This window comes from Mytilus edulis, chromosome 1 (genome assembly GCF_963676685.1).
Source record: "Mytilus edulis chromosome 1, xbMytEdul2.2, whole genome shotgun sequence".
Classification (NCBI taxonomy): Eukaryota; Metazoa; Mollusca; class Bivalvia; order Mytilida; family Mytilidae; genus Mytilus; species Mytilus edulis.
The window spans coordinates 14,869,602-14,890,367 of NC_092344.1; the positions used below are offsets into that span (position 1 = coordinate 14,869,602).

A 20,766-nucleotide genomic window follows, 5' to 3' on the forward strand; every position below is an offset into this window, starting at 1 on the left:
CGAACTTATGAAGGCGCACTTGTTTCGTTTTGTTTACTAAAATATGTAAATTCAGTTAACCCAATATATGGACAACAAACATGGAGAACGACGAACCTCATGAACAACTGTTTGTTGCAATGCAACCATCGTTAGTTTTTTAATGCTAATGAGTATTTTACTTAATTACTGTAGTAAACGTCAGGAAATTTTGAGCACTTCACAAAAAAATTGCACTATGAGTCAGATGAATGGAATACATTATGTTACATGTTACAAAAGTCTGACTTAAAACCAAAAATATTATTAAACTAGAAGTAAAGATTATGGACAACAATAAGGAACTTTCAGTATTTTTAGCTGTATCATTACTCGTTTATATCTTCCTCAAGGGATTTAAAAAGCAATTTCCCATAATTTACCAAATATTATAACAAAGTCCTGTTTACATGGTTTACATGACAAACCAAAAACTAACATGATAATTTAAGGTTCATCATAACAAACGGACAAATATGACTGTATTTACATGCCAAAAATTACTCTGAGTACAGACTTACATGCGGAGTTGGAAAATTTTTAATGCCTGGCATCCACTAGATATAATAAAGTTAAATGCATTTTGTGTTTCAGAAAGATAAAATGTCTTTTTGATTTTGATGGGCATTTTTTTTCCTTCATGCAAAAGGTGTAAAAATTAAATAAGTTGTGGTACAACTATGAGATGCTCCCTCAGGTAAAAAACCGGTTTGTATTGTTTTGATTGTCCTTAATTGACATGGACAACAGGTATCATCACAACTTTAGGTGAGTTAAAGAGTTTATCTGAGTCAGTGAGTGGACAGTATCAAAGTAATTCAGGTGTTTGTTTATTTTTACACCTTCTGCAGAAAGGAAAAAAAATGCCCATCAAAAACCAAGAAAGATTTTATCTTTCTTAAACCTAAAATGCATATAACTTTTATATATCTAGTGGATGCTAGGCATAAAAACTTTCCAAACAGCACAGGTAAGTCTGTACACAGAGTAGTTTTTGAGCTGAAAATACGGCCATATTTGTCCATTTGTTATGATGAACCTTAAATTAAAACTAAGCTCTACATCATTGACGAAGGATTCAAATTAATAAGTTGACAATTTAGATGAATAATTACTCTTTAGAGGTTGAGACGATTTAAATGCACATCTCAAGGTGTTGTATATATATATATCTATATTACTAAATGCTATCGTATATAACGTAACGGTACCCAAATTGAACAGAGTACCCAAATTGCACCTATTTAGCAAAAACAGCAGTGCAAATTTCCTAGAGACTAAACAATTATAGTATTTTTAAAATGCTATTGTATAACGTAACGGTACTCAAATGGCACCTATTTAGCAAAAACAGTAGCGGAAATCTTGAAAGATTTCCTAGAGACTAAACAATTTGTATTTTTATGATTTGATACTATGCACGTCTTTCAACATAGGCAAAAATATTTAGAAATACACAAAAAATTCACAGTATTTATCAACAGATGAAGTGTTTACTGAAAAAAGCAAAATGTACCGAAACGTCATCTTTTTAAAATTTGCAAATACAATATCTTTCAAGTATCCATATCTAAAAAAGATGAAGAGTAAGCATGGAAAAATATCCAATTGTTCAAAATATTTGAAAAAATTAAACAATAGCTCTGTTATTCAACTTTTGACGATGAGAACTTAAGCATGGATGCAATTTGGGTACCCCTCATTACAGAATCATTGATGGTTTGGAGGTTAGTTCAGACCAATTTTTCTATGATTCCATATGAATTAAAAATCAAATTGGTGTACCTATCAGTGTTTTACATTCGGCATTTAAGCTGGGTGTGCCGACCACCTTCTTTTCAAAGCCGACCACCTTTCCATTTTAGGAGGTGGTCGGTTTTTTTTTTCAAATTCCGGATTTTTTTCGGTTCCGCACCGTAAAAATTTAAATACTAATCGCGCCTCGCAGTTTGTTTTCATTGACAAAAATGGCGGATCGTCAAATTTCAATGTTTTCTTTTATTAATCGGGGGAATAGAAAGGCAGATGACCAGAAAAATTCTAAGCCATATAAGTCAACTAAAACGGATAGTTGAATTGAAATTGTTGAAATTGAAAAAAAAGTATCAAAACAACAGAATCGGCACACAGGTGATCGCGAAGATAAACAGGTTGGGAACAATCCCAAAATGAGGGATATCCCTCAAATGAGGGACTGTCCATCAGGAAAGGGGTCATATTACTGTGGAAGAAACTCGGAAGAAAAGAAAAAGAAAAACTTAGATTTATTACCTTAAAAGGGGGGAAATCGTTTTATTTGGTACAACTTTTCTACAAGAGTGTCCATAATGAGTTAAAAAGGCCCAAAACAAATATGTGCTCATTTGTTTCTCTTTAAATGTACCCCTCAATGCTCATAAAAGGAATAGTCATTACATTAAGAGGTTTCCCCTCATCTGTTTCCTTTTAAATGTACCCCTCATAAAAGGGATAGTCATTAAATTGAGAGATTACCCCTCATTTGAGGGGTGGTGATAAATATGAACAGGACTTTCAATGGATATCGTCACAGAAAGATATTACTGTTCTGTGTGCCAAAACAGCACCAAAGCAAGGAACAGGACAGAAACTTGGTTTGATAGGCCATGCATTAGCAGACTTCGTAGGAGGAGGGAGTCCTGCAAAAGCAATTATGAACTGCTATCCGATATGCACGAAACTATTTTGTCAAATCATTTAATGAAAGGCTGGCAGTGATAGCAGAAGAATGGTTCAATTCCATTAAATGTAAACACAATACTTATCATTCTATTTGTGACCCGAACCCACAGTAAAACTGAAAAAAATAAACCCGGTTGAAAATGTTAAAAAAATCAACCGGTTGCAAGTGTTTTTTTTCAAAACACCCACCTTACCTTAGTGAAAAAAGGAGAACACTGGTACCTATATAATAAAGAAGGATATATGACAAGCACAATACATAAAACAAATAAAACATAAAGCACATCATGCAAAATAAATAATGTTATCAAGCACAGCAATTAATAAGCACAATTAAAGCATATACAGCAAACATAAAATGCAGATAACTAACATTCATGCAATAGCTATTATAAATCACTAAAAGTAGTTCACGTATTTAGAACACAAATAAAAAATTATGCCTAAAAATTTAAAAGCCAGAGTATACAAGATACATGTAAATAAATAAACTGATCTACAGCTCACTGAGATCTGCAGGAGGAACACTGACACGAACTGCCCTTCCAATTACCAACCAAACTTTTAAACTGACCCAATGGCATTTCTTCCCTCATTTTATTTTGCAGTTCGTTCCAGAGTTTGGCTCCTGCATATCTGAATAAGTGTAGCCCATGGGTAGTTGTCCTTACCCTGGAAACATATCTGCTATGTTGTTATTTCTAAAAGAGTAATAACATTTTTTTAATTTCAATAAGTTCATGTAGATATAATGGACATAGTTTATTAAAAAATTTATATACCTCTATTGCTATTATTCTAATTCTTCTGATTTCTAAACTTGGTAATTTTGATTTAATTAACAGTTGTTGATAAGTACTACAATACTCTTCATATATAATATAAATCTTAGGGCACGCTCCTGTATTTTCTCTATTTTTCTGGTATTACAATCACCACAGAAGTGCCATATTACAAAACAATGATAAATGAATAATATATTGTAAGTCTACCTAATTTTGTTAAATGTTTACCAATGAATACGTTTAAGTACATGTAATTGTCTTGATGCCTTTTTACAAATGTTAGAAATATGGCATCAAACTTAAGTTGATATTCAATTGTAACATCAAGTAATTACACTTCTTTTTCACTATGTATAATATTACCATCTAAATTAAATGAAATGTTTTTATTTTCAGTTTTCTTGCCTATTGCTATTGCCTGAAACTTGTCGGGTTGGCCTTCATATGATTTAGACTGAACCAATTTATTAGCTCTAAGCTTTCTTTTTCTAAAATATTTACCACAGTGTAAATCAGTGTGTGAATATGACAAAGTATTGTCATCTGCATAATTATACAATGAACTGCTTGATACAAAATGAATAATGTCATTCAACAAAATATTAAAAAGTACAGCCTACAGGTCCTAAAATAGAGCCTTGCAGCACACCTTTATATATATCTTTCTAGATACTTATATCTAAACTTTTACACATTGTTTTCTTTTACTTACATGTAAATAACTGTCTATCAAGCTTAAAGCTGTTTCAGATAGTCCATATGACTTTAGTTTAAAATTAATAAATTATGAGGAAAGCAATCAAAGACTAAACAGCAGCAATATATTGATTATCATCAATAGCCTTCTTCCAATCCTCAATGATTTTCAAAAGTGCTGTCTGGCAGCAGTATCCTGCTCTAAAGGCAAACAAATATGGGTGAAATATATTTTTAATTTGAAAAAAATCAACTAGCTGCTTGAAGATGGCTCTCTCTAAAAACTTTGATACAACTTTGATGCATTGTGATGTCACTTTTTCCACCGAAAAAGCATCCATACATGTAGTACGAATCCATATGACTTACAACAGACGTATTATCAGACCATGTCTTCATAGTCATAGATACATGGCTCAAGATCGTAATTTTGTTCATTTAATAATAGGAATCAGGCATTACCTGTGAATGGGGACGAAGAATGTATGATTTTTTTTTTTTCATTCAACCATATTTTAATTTCAAAATGGAAATACCGTAACGTTTCCGATTTTGGTTCTGTTGTTAGGGATTTTAGTTGTGACATTATTTTTATTATGACGTCATATTCAATGTAAACAAAGAAACGCTGTTCAGGGAACGTTTTTTTTTCATATCAAACAATTATTAAAAATGAGATGGTTTATTGAGTTCCTTCCTATATTTTACTAGACTGATAAGTACATATTTTATTCAAAGTCTCATGCAAACAAGACCGGAAAAGGAAGTAGATTTCTGTGCAGATGCGGAGATTTAAAAAAGTCTGAAAAAAAGTTAACGATTTTGAGTTCATTAGTAGAATGAAAAATTTTCCTGATTTTTTTTAATTTTTAATTTTATTAATTTTTCTACCATAATTGGGTCTTCGTCCCCATATTAAGTTCTTTACTTAAATGAACAAACTTACCAGCCAAGGGGAAACTGGACTTGAGGGTATAAACAACAAATTAAATATTTTTAAGCCATACCTTCATATATTATGACATAACCAAATAAAAGTAATTAGTATATGTGTGGTTCAAGTTACTCGACGAACCCTAGTTTAAACCCCCTGATCCTAAAACTTTTTCATTTCTTAAAAAGAAATTTCCAAAAGAAAAATTTTGAGGAATACATTATACATAATTAAACCCACAGACCAGGCAGTCAGATGAATTTCCATCAGAAGTATTCAATATGGCTAAAATGCAACAAAATCTTAACAGTATGCCAACAAAAAATAACTATAATTGTAAAATATCTGTTTTTTTTAACAACCAAACACATTAACTGGCCACCCATTGATTGGTAATTTGCCACATTAGATTGAGAGCAAAGCAACACCTGAGTCCAGTTTACCAATCACATGGAAAATGGTGATTTTCCGGTAGTGATGTGTATATTTATACTGGAATCTTTCACTGTAAACACACGATTTTTTTCTAAGATGGTAGTTTACAGTTGGTCGTTTATTTATATTTAAAATAATTTGCCAGAACAAAAAACTTGAACTACTCCTTCACACTGTTAAATTGTAGGACTACTGTCTACATGTACATGTATTTATTTACCTTGACATGAATTGTCAAATGTTCTCTTGAAAATTGCTGAAAATAATGAATTTTTTAGATGGTCCAATTCATGACCTTATAATTATCTTTCAGTGGTTATTTAAAGCAATAAAATAAAAAAAAAATATCGGGAAAATTCCCGAAATTTTCATTGTACTAATGAACTCAAAATCGTTCAATTTTTTTGATGTCATGTTTTGAATTCCCACATCTGCGCAGAAATCTACAATGTACTTACTTTTCCCTGTCTCGTTTGTATGAAACTTTGAGTAAAATATATATATTTATCAGTCTAGTATAAAACAGGAAGAAACGCAATACCAATTTCATTTTTAATCATTTGTTAATACATGTAATTCCTTGATATGAAAAAACGTTACCTGATGATAGCGTAGCTTTGTTTACATTGCATATGACGTCATTACTTAAATAACGTCACAACTAAAATCCCCAACAACAGAACCAAAATCGGAAAAGTTTTTTTTTTTAACAAATATTTAAGTTACAAAAAAATAAATCATACAAACTTCGTCCCCATTTTAATACAGGTAATGCCTGCCTCATATTAGTATTCAAGAATTATGTTTTTAAAAAAAAAAGATTGAGACAAACAGAAATCACAGCACCAAACAAGAAATTATGATTATTTGTCAATATAAAATTGAGATGGAAATAGGGTACGTGTCAAAGAGTCAACAACCTGACCAAAGAGCAGAAAACAGCTAAGGTCACTAATACTGTTAGAAAAATCACCCCAAGTTGGACTTCAGCTGGCCCCTAAATAGTAATGTTTTATATCTGTTTGCCACACCTTCCTTTCGGAAATTTGGTTTACCTTGTCTTATTTTTCTTTGAATCAACTATCCTTAACGTTCAGTTTAAAGTTCAGTTTAATCATGTTTATTGATGATTTTAGTTAATAGTTTTTAATTTATTTTTATTTATAGTGGGTTTATGCCATTAATTGCTGACCCAGAGTTGGAAGATAAAGAAGAAGATGACGAGGATGATGATGATACTGCATCAGACGAGGATACAAACATATCAAGTGGTCATGTGACATTTGAGGAAGATATGGAGTATCAGATTGATGACGATCCTGACGATAACCAGGAAAGAAGGTCAGACGACGATAGTCCGGCACCAGATAGTTTGTCGATTGATTTCAGTACAAGATGGACAGCTATTCCTGGAGAAGAAGCTGTTGGTTTTACTACACAGGAGAGGGAACCAGATGAGGAGGAGGAGGATGGTGAGGAGGCAGACAATTCTCCAGGAGACACGGCAGAATCACATGTTAATGATCATGCATATGCAGATCCTGGAGACGTTGTTGAAATACAAGCACCACCTGAACAAATAAGGTATTGCATAGACTTAAAATTAGATAAATCTAATTCACCCTCAACAGATGAGATATTTCATAGACTAGCTACTACTAGTTTGACATGTTTAAGGAAATTTAATGGCCTAAAAGCTTATTTGTTAAACCTGAGTTTTGATCAAAACCAAGGAGGTTACAAGCTCACTGCCTCAAAGTATTGGCAATCAACTAATGTTTTTTGTAGATCTATGAAACGTGAAAAAATTTAGACACTTACACACACACTACTTATATAATTATTGGGTAAGGTACAGGTCAGCTTATCAATTATTTTCAAAGTGTTGTTAAACAAAATAAGGATTGAATATAAAGAAAAAGGTTTTTAATGATTCTATATACAATCTAAATTATTGCAAAATGATAAATGAAACAGAATTAAAATTATGGTTATCTGCATTTTGTAAATAACAATACCAATTACTTATATGTCAAGATTTGAAAAATTGATGTATTAGTACTACATGTATGTTGTAGGTTACATGTATGAAAGATTATTCAAATATAAATTTATACAGTATTTAAATTTTTATTTAGCACTCATATATATATAGCTGTAATCATGAACAAGACACATTTCTTTCTGTAAATAAATTATAGCCATAGAAATGTAAGCTATGTATCATGTGAATTTTGTAGATCTGATCACACATATGACATATCTCCCATGTTACATGACAAGAATTTACCAGATGGCTGGACTAGAAGTGTGGTTCAACGATTGGCTGGTAAATCAGCAGGAAAATATGATGTATATCTGTACAGGTAATTTTATGAATGAAAGGGTTGGGTTGATATAATATGTTGTTCCATGTTCATTTTGAATAGATTGGAGTTAGAAATAAGACTGGAATTCCAATGGGGACTAACTGTGCACCACTTATTGCGGACCTGTTTTTGTATTGTTATGAGTTACAATTTATGACTAAAATTAGCAAAGACCCATCAAAACAACATTTGATACAAAAATTTAACAATACTTTTAGATATTTGGATGATATATTGGCTCTAAATAATGACGACTTCAGTATGTATACTAAAGGAATTTATCCTGTAGAACTTACTTTAAATAAAGCTAATGATAACAATGACCACTGCCCTTTCCTCGATCTTGATATCTATATCATAAACGGGAAGCTTAATACAAAAATTTATGATAAAAGAGATGATTTTTCATTTCCTATTGTTAATTATCCATTTTTAGATGGTGACGTTCCCTTGTCACCATCTTATGGTGTTTATATATCTCAACTTGTACGATTCGCTCGTGTATGTAACAATGTATTAGATTTTAGCGAGAGAAATTTATGTATTACTGAAAAATTATTACAATAGGGTTTTCGATATCACAAACTGGTCAAAACATTTACTAAATTTTATCACCGGTATAAGGAAATAATTCGTAAATATAACTCAACATGCAGACATCTTATACGTTCAGGTATTTCACATCCAAAATGTTATGGAAATATTCTTTATAAAGCACAAAAATGTCAGTATTCTCCTCAGAAACTAACAAAACCTTTAAATAGACTTATTAAAAGGGGATATAGTTACGATACTGTTGTCAGGTCTCTAAAGATTGCATATTTTGGCTTTAACATTGATTCACTGATAGGGTCTTTGCATCGGAACTAAACACATTTATTTCTAAAAAACAGTTGTTGGCATGACACGGGTTATGTTCTTCTCATATATTTTATGATAGTATGATACTAAACCCCTAACGGGAGGGATTGTACCTGATATTCATATGATGAAGACATAATCTTTCAATCAGTTTAATTGAGGTCTGGAGCTGGCATGTCAGTTAACTGCTAGTAGTCTGTTGTTATTTATGTATTATTGTCATTTTATTTATTTTCTTTTGTTACATCTTTTGACATCAGACTCGGACTTCTCTTGAACTGAATTTTAATGTGCGTATTGTTATTCTTTTACTTTTCTACATTGGCTTGAGGTATAGGGGGAGGGTTGAGATCTCATAAACATGTTTTACCCCGCCGCAATTTTGCGCCTGTCCCAAGTCAGGAGCCTCTGGCCTTTGTTAGTCTTGTATGATTTTAAATTTTAGTTTCTTGTGTATAATTCGGAGTTTAGTATGACGTCCATTATCACTGTACTATTATGCATATTTTAGGGGCCAGCTGAAGGACACCTACGGGTGCGGGAATTCTCGCTACATTGAAGACCCATTGGTTGCCTTCGGCTGTTGTTTGCTCTATGGTCGGGTGGTTGTCGCTTTGACATATTCACCATTTCCTTTCTCAATTTTAGATTAAAAAATCCTTAAAAAAAAAGTTCTGTGAAAGGCAATCCCAGGCCCAAATGTTTGGAGATGACATCGTATAGCGGGTTATTATTTTGGCTGTTATTATTCTGGTGGATTCAAAACTTTTATCATTACCTCTGCATGAACACTGCTAAATTGGCTGAATTTATTTTGGTGATTTTGTTCTATCCGCAAAAATTTACACCCACCGAAAAATAACCCACTATACAATATTTCATGTGTAAATTATTTGTTTTTAAACTGTTAAATCTGTAAATACATTTAAACAATCCAAGTAAGGTTGGGTATGGGAAACACTTCTTAAAATTAAAAGGCTCTTTCAATTACAAAAACTGAGAGGAACTATGTCATATATTAGTCAAAAGGGGAAACAGGCTCCTTTGATCAAGAGTTATCTCCTTGTAACACCATTAACAATTATTAATTCTCTCTGAAAAGTTTAATCATTGTCAGCTCCAAAGAAAAGAAATGTTGTCGGCTCTTTATTAAAGAAACATCATGTGAGCTCTCATCTATAATCCTAATTATCAAATCTCAATATTTTATTTACAGTCCAAATGGAAAAAAATTCCGTTCAAAAACAGAGTTGGCTGTTTACTTCAGAGATAATAATATAAAAGATTTAAATGCTGAAGATTTTGATTTCACAGTGCGTGGCAAACACCATAGTGCAAATCAAGGTGGTGTGAACCGTAAACGGAAATCAACAGCCGCAGAGCATGAAAAACCTGCAAAAACTCCAAAGGTTCAAAAAACTAAAGCAGCTCCAAAATCTCAAGAAAAGAAAAAGAAAGTTAAAGAAAAGGATAAGAAACAAACTCCTAAGAAAAAGACAGAAAGCGATGAGGACAAAAAAGCCTCTACTTCCCCTCAAAAGAAACCAATAAATGCAGGTAAATCTTTATCACAAAAACTTGTCATAAAAATGGCTTTTTCTGGATCTAAGGAGCGAGCATCAAATAAATCTAAGAATTCAAAAGCTATGAAAAAAGGATCAAAGCTCAAGTCTCCAAAGCAGTCTGTAAAGAAAAAATCAAGTTCAACAAAAAAAACTGACAATGAAAGTGAAGACGTGATGGAAGAAGAAAATGAAACATCTGATAGTGAAGATAGATTAAATGACACTGAGGATGAAAAACCTGTATCAAATGTGGAGGAAGGATCTCATCGTTCTAATGTATTTGATTTATTTAATGGACTATCTTCTGATTCAGGTATTGTTGACAATAGTGATACATGTGATGACAGAACGTCAAAAAGGAAACATTCTGGTTCAAGTGCTATAAATATTACAGAGACAAAGAAAAAAATACAAAGAAGTAAATCAAAAGAGCCAGATGTTAATGTAGAACCTGAACCAGTTATTCATTCAGCGTCTGGGAGGGCAAGAAGGAGAACAACTTCTAGAGACAATATCTTTGGTGACGATTTTATAACACAGCCTGCACCAAGAAGTAGGCGGAAAAGTAGGACAAAAGAAGAAAATGACTCTTCAAGTTCAATTGTTTCAAACAAAATGACAGTGATAAAAGAAAGAAATGAAACTGTAAATTCAGAAACTGTTAATTCAGAAACTTCTATTTCTGAAACTGTTAAGTCAGAAACTACTTATTCAGAAACTGTTAATTCAGAACTTTCAGCAAACTTTTCACCGTCTCAAAGGCGGAAAAGTTCAGACAAAATAAGTGCTAATGAATATTCACCTAGGAATAATAAACTTTCAATTCAACATGTAGAAAAAGAAAAAGAGAAACTAGTGAAAATTTCTCCATTTAAAAAATCTTTGTTGTCCAGTAAATTGAGCAATGTTACTAGTCCTAAAGATAATGGTATTGCCAGTTCATCATCAACATCATCATCATCATTTTCATTACATAAATCACCAATAAAAAGCCCACAACCAGCAGCAACTGATTCAGCATCTAAACCAGAAGAGGAAACAAATGTTGAAGAAGATAATAGTACAGGTAATAAATCTTATTAATATTCTTAGTATATTTTCATATCACAAAATGTCATTTAAAGTAAAAAAAATATTAAAGGATTGTAGAAAATAAGTTTTGGTTTTCTTAGTATGGAAAAAAGGGAGGACATCTTCTGAAATTGTAGTTTGAACTAAAAAATTATAATATTTGATATGTAACACTCCCAAACGTGTCCTTCCCCCCAAACGTGTCCTATTCCCCCATTCGTGTCTATTCTCCCCAAACGTGTCTATAATATTCAATGTTCCCCAAACGTGTCCGATTTCATAACCCCAAACGTGTCCAATAATATTGTTATTCGCCAAAACGTGTCCACTATTTAACGCCAGAACGTCTCACGTCTTTTAGCGCTAATACATGTATCTCCTAAATGAAACCGCTGACAACGTTTACGGCAATTCTATTGGTGATAAAGTTGTCATTTATTATCATTAGTTAGTGCAATTCCGGTTTATAATGATTATCATAATTCCAAATTTAATCTGTAATTGTGAATAAACTTTTGACTGAAATTGCTTATTGTCCAGTTGCAAGTATTTCTTACTCATTTAGAGCGAATATACAAATAATTCTAGAGTTGAATTAATTGTTAACTTTGTAAATTATTTTGTACTAATAAACTCCGATGATGCTTTATATATTTATCCGAATATTGCACGACAGGCTTTCAGCAGGATTTTTTTTCACTTTTGTCAACAGTTCTCAATTTGAATTATATGTATTTTCAAAGCTCATCAAATCATATACGGATAGTCAGATTTTTAATAAATTTTAATAAATTTTAGGTTTCCACTAAAGATAAAATATTTAGAGCGAACATAGTTTTTCAAGTTTTAATGTTTTTACATTTGCTGTATATATTAACTTTACACTGTTTATGGCGTATTTCCATTTGCAAGTATTTCATTCATATTTAGAGAGAACATACACGTTTAAATGTTTTAACATTTCTACTGTTTAAATTAACTTTAGACTGTTGATTGCATATAATGTCCAGTTGCAAGTGTTTCATGCATATTTAGAGAGAACATAGGCTACAAGTTTTTTTAAGTTTTTACATTTGTACTATATAAATTAACTTTAGACTGTTGATTGTGTATTGTCCAGATGCAAGTGTTTCATGCATATTATGACAGAACGTAAAAGTTTTAATGCGTAGAGAAAGGGACATTATTACCCGGTAACTATACAGTTTAACTGAACATGTGTGCTTACAATTTACATACGACATAGCCGGAATGACGCCCCCACTTTTACACAGTTTATACTGCTTGCTTATAAAAGTACTTACGTACCTTATCTATATTTTTAATGACATAGTAAAATTAGTATTCGTTAATGAAATTGCAATAACCAAATAACGCTTGACATAGACACGTTTTGAGGATCGGACACGTTTGTGGGTTAGTTGAAAAATGGACACGTTTGGGCGTCTATATAAATGCCACCCTTTGGCGCCCTTTTGCAACTATACATGTTTTACAGTTCAGTGACGTTATGTGGACACGTTTGGGGGAATCGGACACGTTTGGGGGGAAGGACACGTTTCTGAGTGTTACATAAGTATATCATGTATATGTACATGATGTAGTAATCTGGCAACCATACATCGGTTATAGATCAAACGATAAAGGATGAAAATTAATCAAAGTTTACATTATTGACTTTATATCTTGCAAGATATTTACATACACTGACTGACATACATGAGATACATGTATTACTGACACTGAAAAGAAGCTATTTTAACCACTCTGATTTGAAAATAATTCATGTCATACATGTAAATGATTGATTATTTATTAAAAAAAAATAGGCTTTGTGTGTTCACGAGACATTAGTTAAAGGCATTGATTATGTTGACTGTTTAAAATCTTACACATTTACGTTATGATGATATACAGAATCCATGTCAAGATCCATATTTGAATACGTGTTTCACAGAACATAGCAAACTTTCTATTTTCTAATTTAATGATTTTCAGATAGGTCTTTCTCTCTCAAGAGTTATAGTCCCTAACATATAATAAACCATTTACTAAGTTATAAACCACAAAGATTTGAGTCTGCAATTGAAAACAATTCAGTGAATTTTCAATGTGGTGAAATGCTTGCAAATCATTGAAAACTATCTATGCTTTCAATCATGTTATGAGATCAATATTTAATTATTTTGACTTTTTGTTTGAACTTAAAGAAAATCACTTTCTTCATTATAGAGCAGGAAGCAGAATTTAAGCCAACTGAAAACGAGGAAGTCATGAGCAAATACTTTTCTAGTGGCAGGTTCATGCCACGACCAGAATTACATCGAGATGTTAAGTGGACACCACCAAAATCTCCATTTAACTTGGTTCAGGAGAGCCTTTATCATGATCCATGGAAACTCCTGATAGGGACCATATTTCTTAATAGAACAACAGGTATTTTATTTATTTGTATATCGGGACATGTGAAACACAAATTTAAAAGTTCAAACTTCAACAAATTAAATTTTTTCTATTTTGTTTTATGCAGACTTTGACAAAACCACGAAACAAATATCCATGAAAATGCAAGATTTCCTCAATTCATGAAAATTGGTACCCAGGAAAATATATGATACAACTGGATATAACTGTGGCCAAAAAATAATAACTGGCACAAAATTGTCATCATAGATTTGCCTTCTAAACTCAACAGGAATAAGCAACTCTTGAGTGTTATCAAATTTTTAAAGTCATAATCAAATCAGTTGATTTTTAAGCTTTATTGCCTTTTGGCAAACTTAAACATTCAAACAATACATTAACCATACTGATAAAAAACATTATGAAAATGAGATGTAATAATATACATTGCTAATGTAACTGTAAATAACATTGGCTTATCATAAATCAGAATCCTGTAGATGTATTTAGATTACATAACTTTGTTTCCAACAGATAATATATCTGTTGCCATTCAGAATATATAATGATACAGTGTATAGTCAAAATAAAACCTTTCATGAGATTTAAACACAAAAAAAAGTTTTATAGACACTTTATTCTTTAAAAGTTTAAAAATCTGAATTTGTTATTGCATATAATTGATATGACACTATGGGTAATTTGTATATAATTGAATGTTTCAGGGACGGCAGCTATTCCTTTATTATGGAAATTTTTCAACAAATGGTCAAACCCAGATGAAGCAAGGAGAGCTGACCCTGCAGCAGTATCTAAGCTTCTGACACCACTTGGTCTCCATACCAAAAGGGCTCAAATTATAATCAGGTTTTCAGGTACTAAGACATTGTTGTACCATGTGTACCATATTTTGATTTCTGAACAGAAGAATGAAATTAAATTTTATCCCTATTTTTTTATATACTTAATGAAAGTGAAAACGTATTGTTAAATTAAGCTTCTGAATTAATTTGTATCAACTCAATTTTTCAAATTGATACATAGAAATTTTATAATATTTGAAATTTTAAAAATGAAATTCTCAGATTTATCAATGAACTAAAACTGATTTTCTGAAAGAAGATGTCTGGTCTATAATATATAGACTATATGTGCCATAGAAATCACAGTTATCTTATTTGAATTTGAAATGCAATGATAATCATTGTCATCACTGAGCTATCTTTTGATAATCAGTTCTATTATTTTTTAGTATTGCAGTTTTGAGGCGATTACTAATATCATCTTTTTTGCAGTAATGAAAATCTGTAATTACAATGACAGTACATGTAATAGTACTGAAAAATAATTGCATACATGCTGTCAAAAACAAAACAATGAAAATTGAGTGCCACAAAAATATTAAATTAGATATAGGAAGATGTCCAGAAAACAATTTAAAAAAAGTAAACCATTATAGGTCAATGTACGGCCTTCACCACGGAGCCTTGGCTCACACCAAACAACAAGCTATAAAGGGTCCCAAAATTACTAGTATAAAACCATTTAAACGGGAAAACCAACAGTCTAATCTATTTAAAGAAAAAAAAATAAGTATATTTACAGTAAAATGTATAAAATCAAAATTGATGACTCAAGTAGTACTTTATGAAATATCCTTATACTTATTAGATTACTAGATAAAGCATGTCAAACTGGGGTTAACTATGAACTGTCTAATTATAACACTTCTAACACATTTCTAGATTAGCTTTTATGTACAGACTGGAAATTCATTCTCATAAATATTTGTATATGAATTTTAATGTAAAAACTAGAAACACATGTAACACATTCTTAAATGCATTTGTAGATGAATTTTTATGTAAAGAATGGAAGTATCCAGAAGAGTTACATGGTATTGGGAAGTATGGGAATGATTCATATAGAATATTTTGTGTGAGAGAATGGAAACAGGTAAATCACTTTAAACTGGTATTTCTTTAAGCCAATTAAAATTGATTGATAGATTTTCATCCCCGCCCGCCCCTTTGAAATCGTCCCGCCCCAATTTTTTTTTTTTTATAAAATTTACCATTTCCGGATTTTGTTCATTTCCGTTACCGGTAACTGTTAGAATTTCATTTCATTCTAAACTTCCTGTTTCAAATTTCGGTTTTGTACTTTGAGTAAATCTAACCAAAATGATAAAGTCAACATATTCTGCTGCTCTATGATGGCAACATCATCTTCAGAGAATAAAGATTGATTACGAGAATGACATAAAATATATTTGTTTTATGAGAAAAACTCTGTGTCCAAGACCACAAATCGGGGTATGTCACAAATTTCTTTGTGATTAGAAAACTGTGGATTGTTTTTATTTATGCGATGACTTTGTGTCAGGAAATTTAAACTGTGAATGATATCAAAAGCGCAAGATTTGTGGAACCCATTGGTACAGAAAACATGACTGGATTAAAGATATTGAAACACAAGCACAAACTTGTTAGATTTATGACTGTATATTGAGTTTAAAAAGTTGACTAACATACGCTTTTTATGTATGCAAGCTCTAGGATTTTACCCATGGCTGTCTTTTCTTGTTGACAAACAGCAAATGTCCCAATACCCTCAAAAGAGTCATTAAACAACAACTTCTTTTTTTTTTTTTTTTTTTTTTATTAAGTTCACGTTTTACATGGTAATTATATTTTCATCTTATTCTATACTCATAATAATTGATAATATTAACTAGTACGTTTGTATTGCAACCCAATGCATTTGCTTCATTTTATAGGGACTACAAACCATTGTTTAGAAACCCAAATACATTTGGTGTACGTAGTCCAACTGTAGAGAGCATTTCTAGATGTTTTTGTTGTTTAGTTTCTAAAGTCGCAATTAGCGACATTTATTTTAGAATTTGAAAACTAATGTAAGATTCCTCATACCCGTGTATACATGATAGTGGGGGGCAGACCCTTTTTCGGGATGTCAGGATCAGGTGTTTTTAAGCTCAGGATTTCAGGATCGGGAATTTCTTTTTTCGAATTTCGGGATGTCTGGATCTCAGGATTTCATGTTTTTAAGCCCGGGATTTCGGGATCAGGACCCCTCCCCAGAACTTGTCACAAGAGGGTTTCATATAAAATAAGAATTAAAAAATAAAATCCTCCCACCCGCCCCATTTTTTTCAAAAGTTTGGATGAAGATCTACTAATTAATTTTAGTTGGCCTTATAAAAAATCAATAGTCTGATGACATCAATTAAGATATCTAGATCATCATAAATGAAACAGTTAAGGTAGCACTACAGTCAGAATTTTCTGACTCCAATCAACAGTCTTTAAAGATTAATTTCTCCAAAACTACTCAATGGATTTTGAAAATCTTTAACTCATTTTAAAGCTGAAATATAACTCTTTCTTAATTTATATATAAATTTATTTTTGGTTTGATTAATCTCAAAATATAGCTCATTAATTGCCAAAAAAGTGGTCTTCCAACTTGGATGAAAATGGCACATTCATGTCAAATGGTATTAAAAATTTGTTTTTATCCCTTTAATCAAGCATATACAATCTCCCAAACCGTGTCTCAGATTTTTGATATATGCCTCCAGTAAGAAGATATATTGATTTAACTGCTGGGTGCCAAACCTCATTTCACCTTTCATCTTTGGAGACTATAAATTCATTTAGAAACAAATTATCCAAAAACTGGGACACGGTATTGTAGAAAATACACCTTTCAATCATATATATCAAAGTCAAACCAAAGGGGGTACCCATAAAGTTTCTATTTTCATTTTTTCCTTACAATTATCATGAAAAATTGTTCTGAGAAATGACCTAAAAACTGAATTTCCCCCCTTAGAACCCCTATAATGTCAATGTAAATACAAACGTTCCACTGGGAACACCCCAGGAGTGTTCTGGTACCATTACTATATCAATAGAACCACACACTTTGTGTCTTTGATGCTCTAATGCAGTAAATTTTGCATTATATGTGAACTGTCCAACACTAACTTGGCATATGGCGGGAGTTTGACGTCACAGATATGACCAACATCTGTGATGATGTAATTTTAAAAATATAGACAAAGCTCCGCCTCTTTCCAGACAGTCTCAGATAAGAGAAAACATGATTGACCAGCTGCATTTAATAAATGTTTAACATCATTATTCTCTATATATAAAGAATAATTTTCATTTGAATTTTAAATAAGAAATAAACTATGTCTGAAATTAGCTAGAACATTAAAATTGTGCATAAAAAAACATGTTCATAAAAGAATAAGACCACCCTTTTCTTGATGAAATGAAAATACATTTAATTTAATGGGACTGAAAAAAAATACACATAAACTGAAAATAAGTTAAAATCATAAAACTGTATTTAAATGAAGAAGACAAAAGAGAAGAAATTTATACAGGCAGTCAGAGGCTTTCAAAAATACTTCCCCACTGTTTTCCATAGTACTTTTTTCCTTTTTGGTAGATTTTTCCCTTTATTTTTTTTTTATTTTTCTTTGTTCACTTCCATGTTATATAAATATATTTTGTTGCAAAACAATGAGATAAGACTACGATATTTATCTTGTGCTCAGGGATTAACAGCTGGACACTGGTATCAACAGATGATTGGCATATTAGCCCCTCCCAAATGCTTATATATTTAGATTAATTACCATGTGCTTTTATTTACATAAATTCATTATCAATTTACTCCCTGTTGTGATGTGATAATGACCTTGGGATTTTTACAAACTGTGCAGAATAATACTTACTTCAAAATAATGTGATAAAAAAAATATGATAAAAAAATCATTGTTAGACTGTAGTGCTACCTTAAATTGGCAAACAAATGAAGAAGAGGGAATAATGGATGCTAAAATATTCATACTTTATTGCAAATGAAAAATTTGATTTTGGAAGTTCATCTTTGTTCTGTTTAGGGATGTTGTTTGATTGATTTAATGCATGTTTCTTTAATTCCATGGCATATTAAAAAAAAGTGTTATCAGAAATCAGCCAAACCCCAACCTCCTGTTTTTCTGTTTCTTCAAAAAATTTTGCTATTCTGAAATAAAATAAAAAAATCTTGTCTGGTTATTGTGCTTATTTGATTTTTTTCATCATACATTTGAATTAACACCAAATTTAGTCGTTTAGAATAATAAAAAAATCATGTTAAGAATGATTTTAAAATGTTTTAGCAGTCATATCAAAAATATGATGAAAATTAAGGTAAAGTAAAATTATTTCTTTCATAACAGAAAAAAATTTGAGATCTTGGGACACACTGAAAAATATTTCATAGTCTACCATAGTCATTTAACTTTCATTTAACTTTCCTTTTTTTGTTATTTTTCAGGTACAACCTAGAGACCATAAACTGAATGACTACCATAACTGGTTGTGGAAAAATTACAAAACTTTGAGCTTAGATTAAATAATTTCATTTTTATATTTTATGACAATGAAATAGAATTTTACTACTGTACATTTTGTACTTTGAAGAAATTTTTAGTCATATTTATTCTGTATGTTTTTTTTATACTTGATTTAAAATCCATGATTTTATTACTTTTTTTTTTATTTTTGTTAATTAATTTATTTTAGCAATTGAATTTTATTCCCTTGCTGAAAGGCAAAGTGGTGCATTTTAATTTTTTGTCATATTTATGCAAACGTTTGTCCAAAAAACCAACTACCAAAAGAACAGTGATCATTTTATGTTATGACTTCCTTTTTTTTAGAAAAAAAAACTAAATGGCTTGTACTTCATCATTTGATCAACTCTTTAGTAGAAAATTCATAAACTTCACAACTAAAGTTCATTTAATTCTTTTCAAACACAAATCATCACCTTCATTTATGTATTAAATTCATTGAAAAAAATACTATTCATTTGTACAAAGTCCATATAAGAAACTTTTGTCAATTTAGTCAGAATTTTATAGTGATATTGATTTTGTTAATAGTATATCTCCACAGTAATTTTGTAAATAGTTTTATACTGTAAATACATATACATGATGAATTGATGATAGAGGTTTAACTGTAGTGACAAATTTTAATGTCTTTCTAGATTTTGAACACAATGCCTGTTGGATTACTGAGGAAATTTTGTTGTTTGATAATTTGGTTTAACTTAGATAGAGAAATGGGAATGATTATGCATTCTTATTCAGCCTGTCATAGTCAGAAGGGATGAAAATCAAGTGTTAAGGTATAAGAATTCCAGTAAATGCTTTGGTTTAATAACATTGTATTATGGAGCTTTGTTAAAATTTGGATCATATAAAAAAGAGAATTTTATCACACACATGCACACATATATATGATAATGACTAGATGAGTTCTTTTGTGATAAGGGAATGGAATTTTCTACACTCTGTCAAATTTGTTAGGCCTGTTTTTTTCCAACAGTTAAACATGCATGCTTAAGAGTAGAGAATAAAGTAATTTAAAGGAGTAGGTCCGGTAAGGCCCCTTTTTGGCCCAAAAATATAACAGTTTTACAAAATTGTTAAAATGTAAACTTTTACTTATTTATTGGACAGTTGAATGCTTCTGCTACATAAATATGGGCTGTTTTTGACAATGCAATGCACATATATCGGGTTGTAGCACCATTAAGTCATGCTAAATTACTGAAATCTTCAAAATTCTATCATTTTAGTTAAATTTTAGATGGTTTCCGTGTAAAACGAAAGTGGCCGCATTCGTGTTCATCCTTAATATTGCAATGTAAGTTGTATTTTATGATAATACATAACATATATAAAGGTTGTGGATGAACACGGATGCGGCCACTTTCATTTTTGACAAAAACAATCTGAAAAGTTACTTTTTTTGGCATATTTGAGAGATTTTTCATATTTGAGCTTCAATCCGATCGTTTTTAATGACTTTATCAGTTAAAATCTCTCACATAAA

At 31.1% G+C, this 20,766-nt stretch overlaps 1 protein-coding gene across 1 annotated transcript; it reads left to right on the forward strand.

Annotated features, from left to right (window-relative positions):
- Window positions 1-2: 2 nt before the first annotated feature.
- Window positions 3-20,135, forward strand: LOC139510584 (methyl-CpG-binding domain protein 4-like). The gene is made up of 8 exons (XM_071297149.1): window positions 3-130; window positions 6,736-7,152; window positions 7,809-7,934; window positions 10,015-11,429; window positions 13,667-13,870; window positions 14,563-14,712; window positions 15,690-15,793; window positions 19,199-20,135. The coding sequence occupies exons 1-8, from the start codon at window positions 81-83 to the stop codon at window positions 19,274-19,276; spliced, it is 2,544 nt and encodes an 847-aa protein (XP_071153250.1). The 5' UTR covers window positions 3-80; the 3' UTR covers window positions 19,277-20,135.
- The last annotated feature ends 631 nt before the right edge of the window (window positions 20,136-20,766 follow it).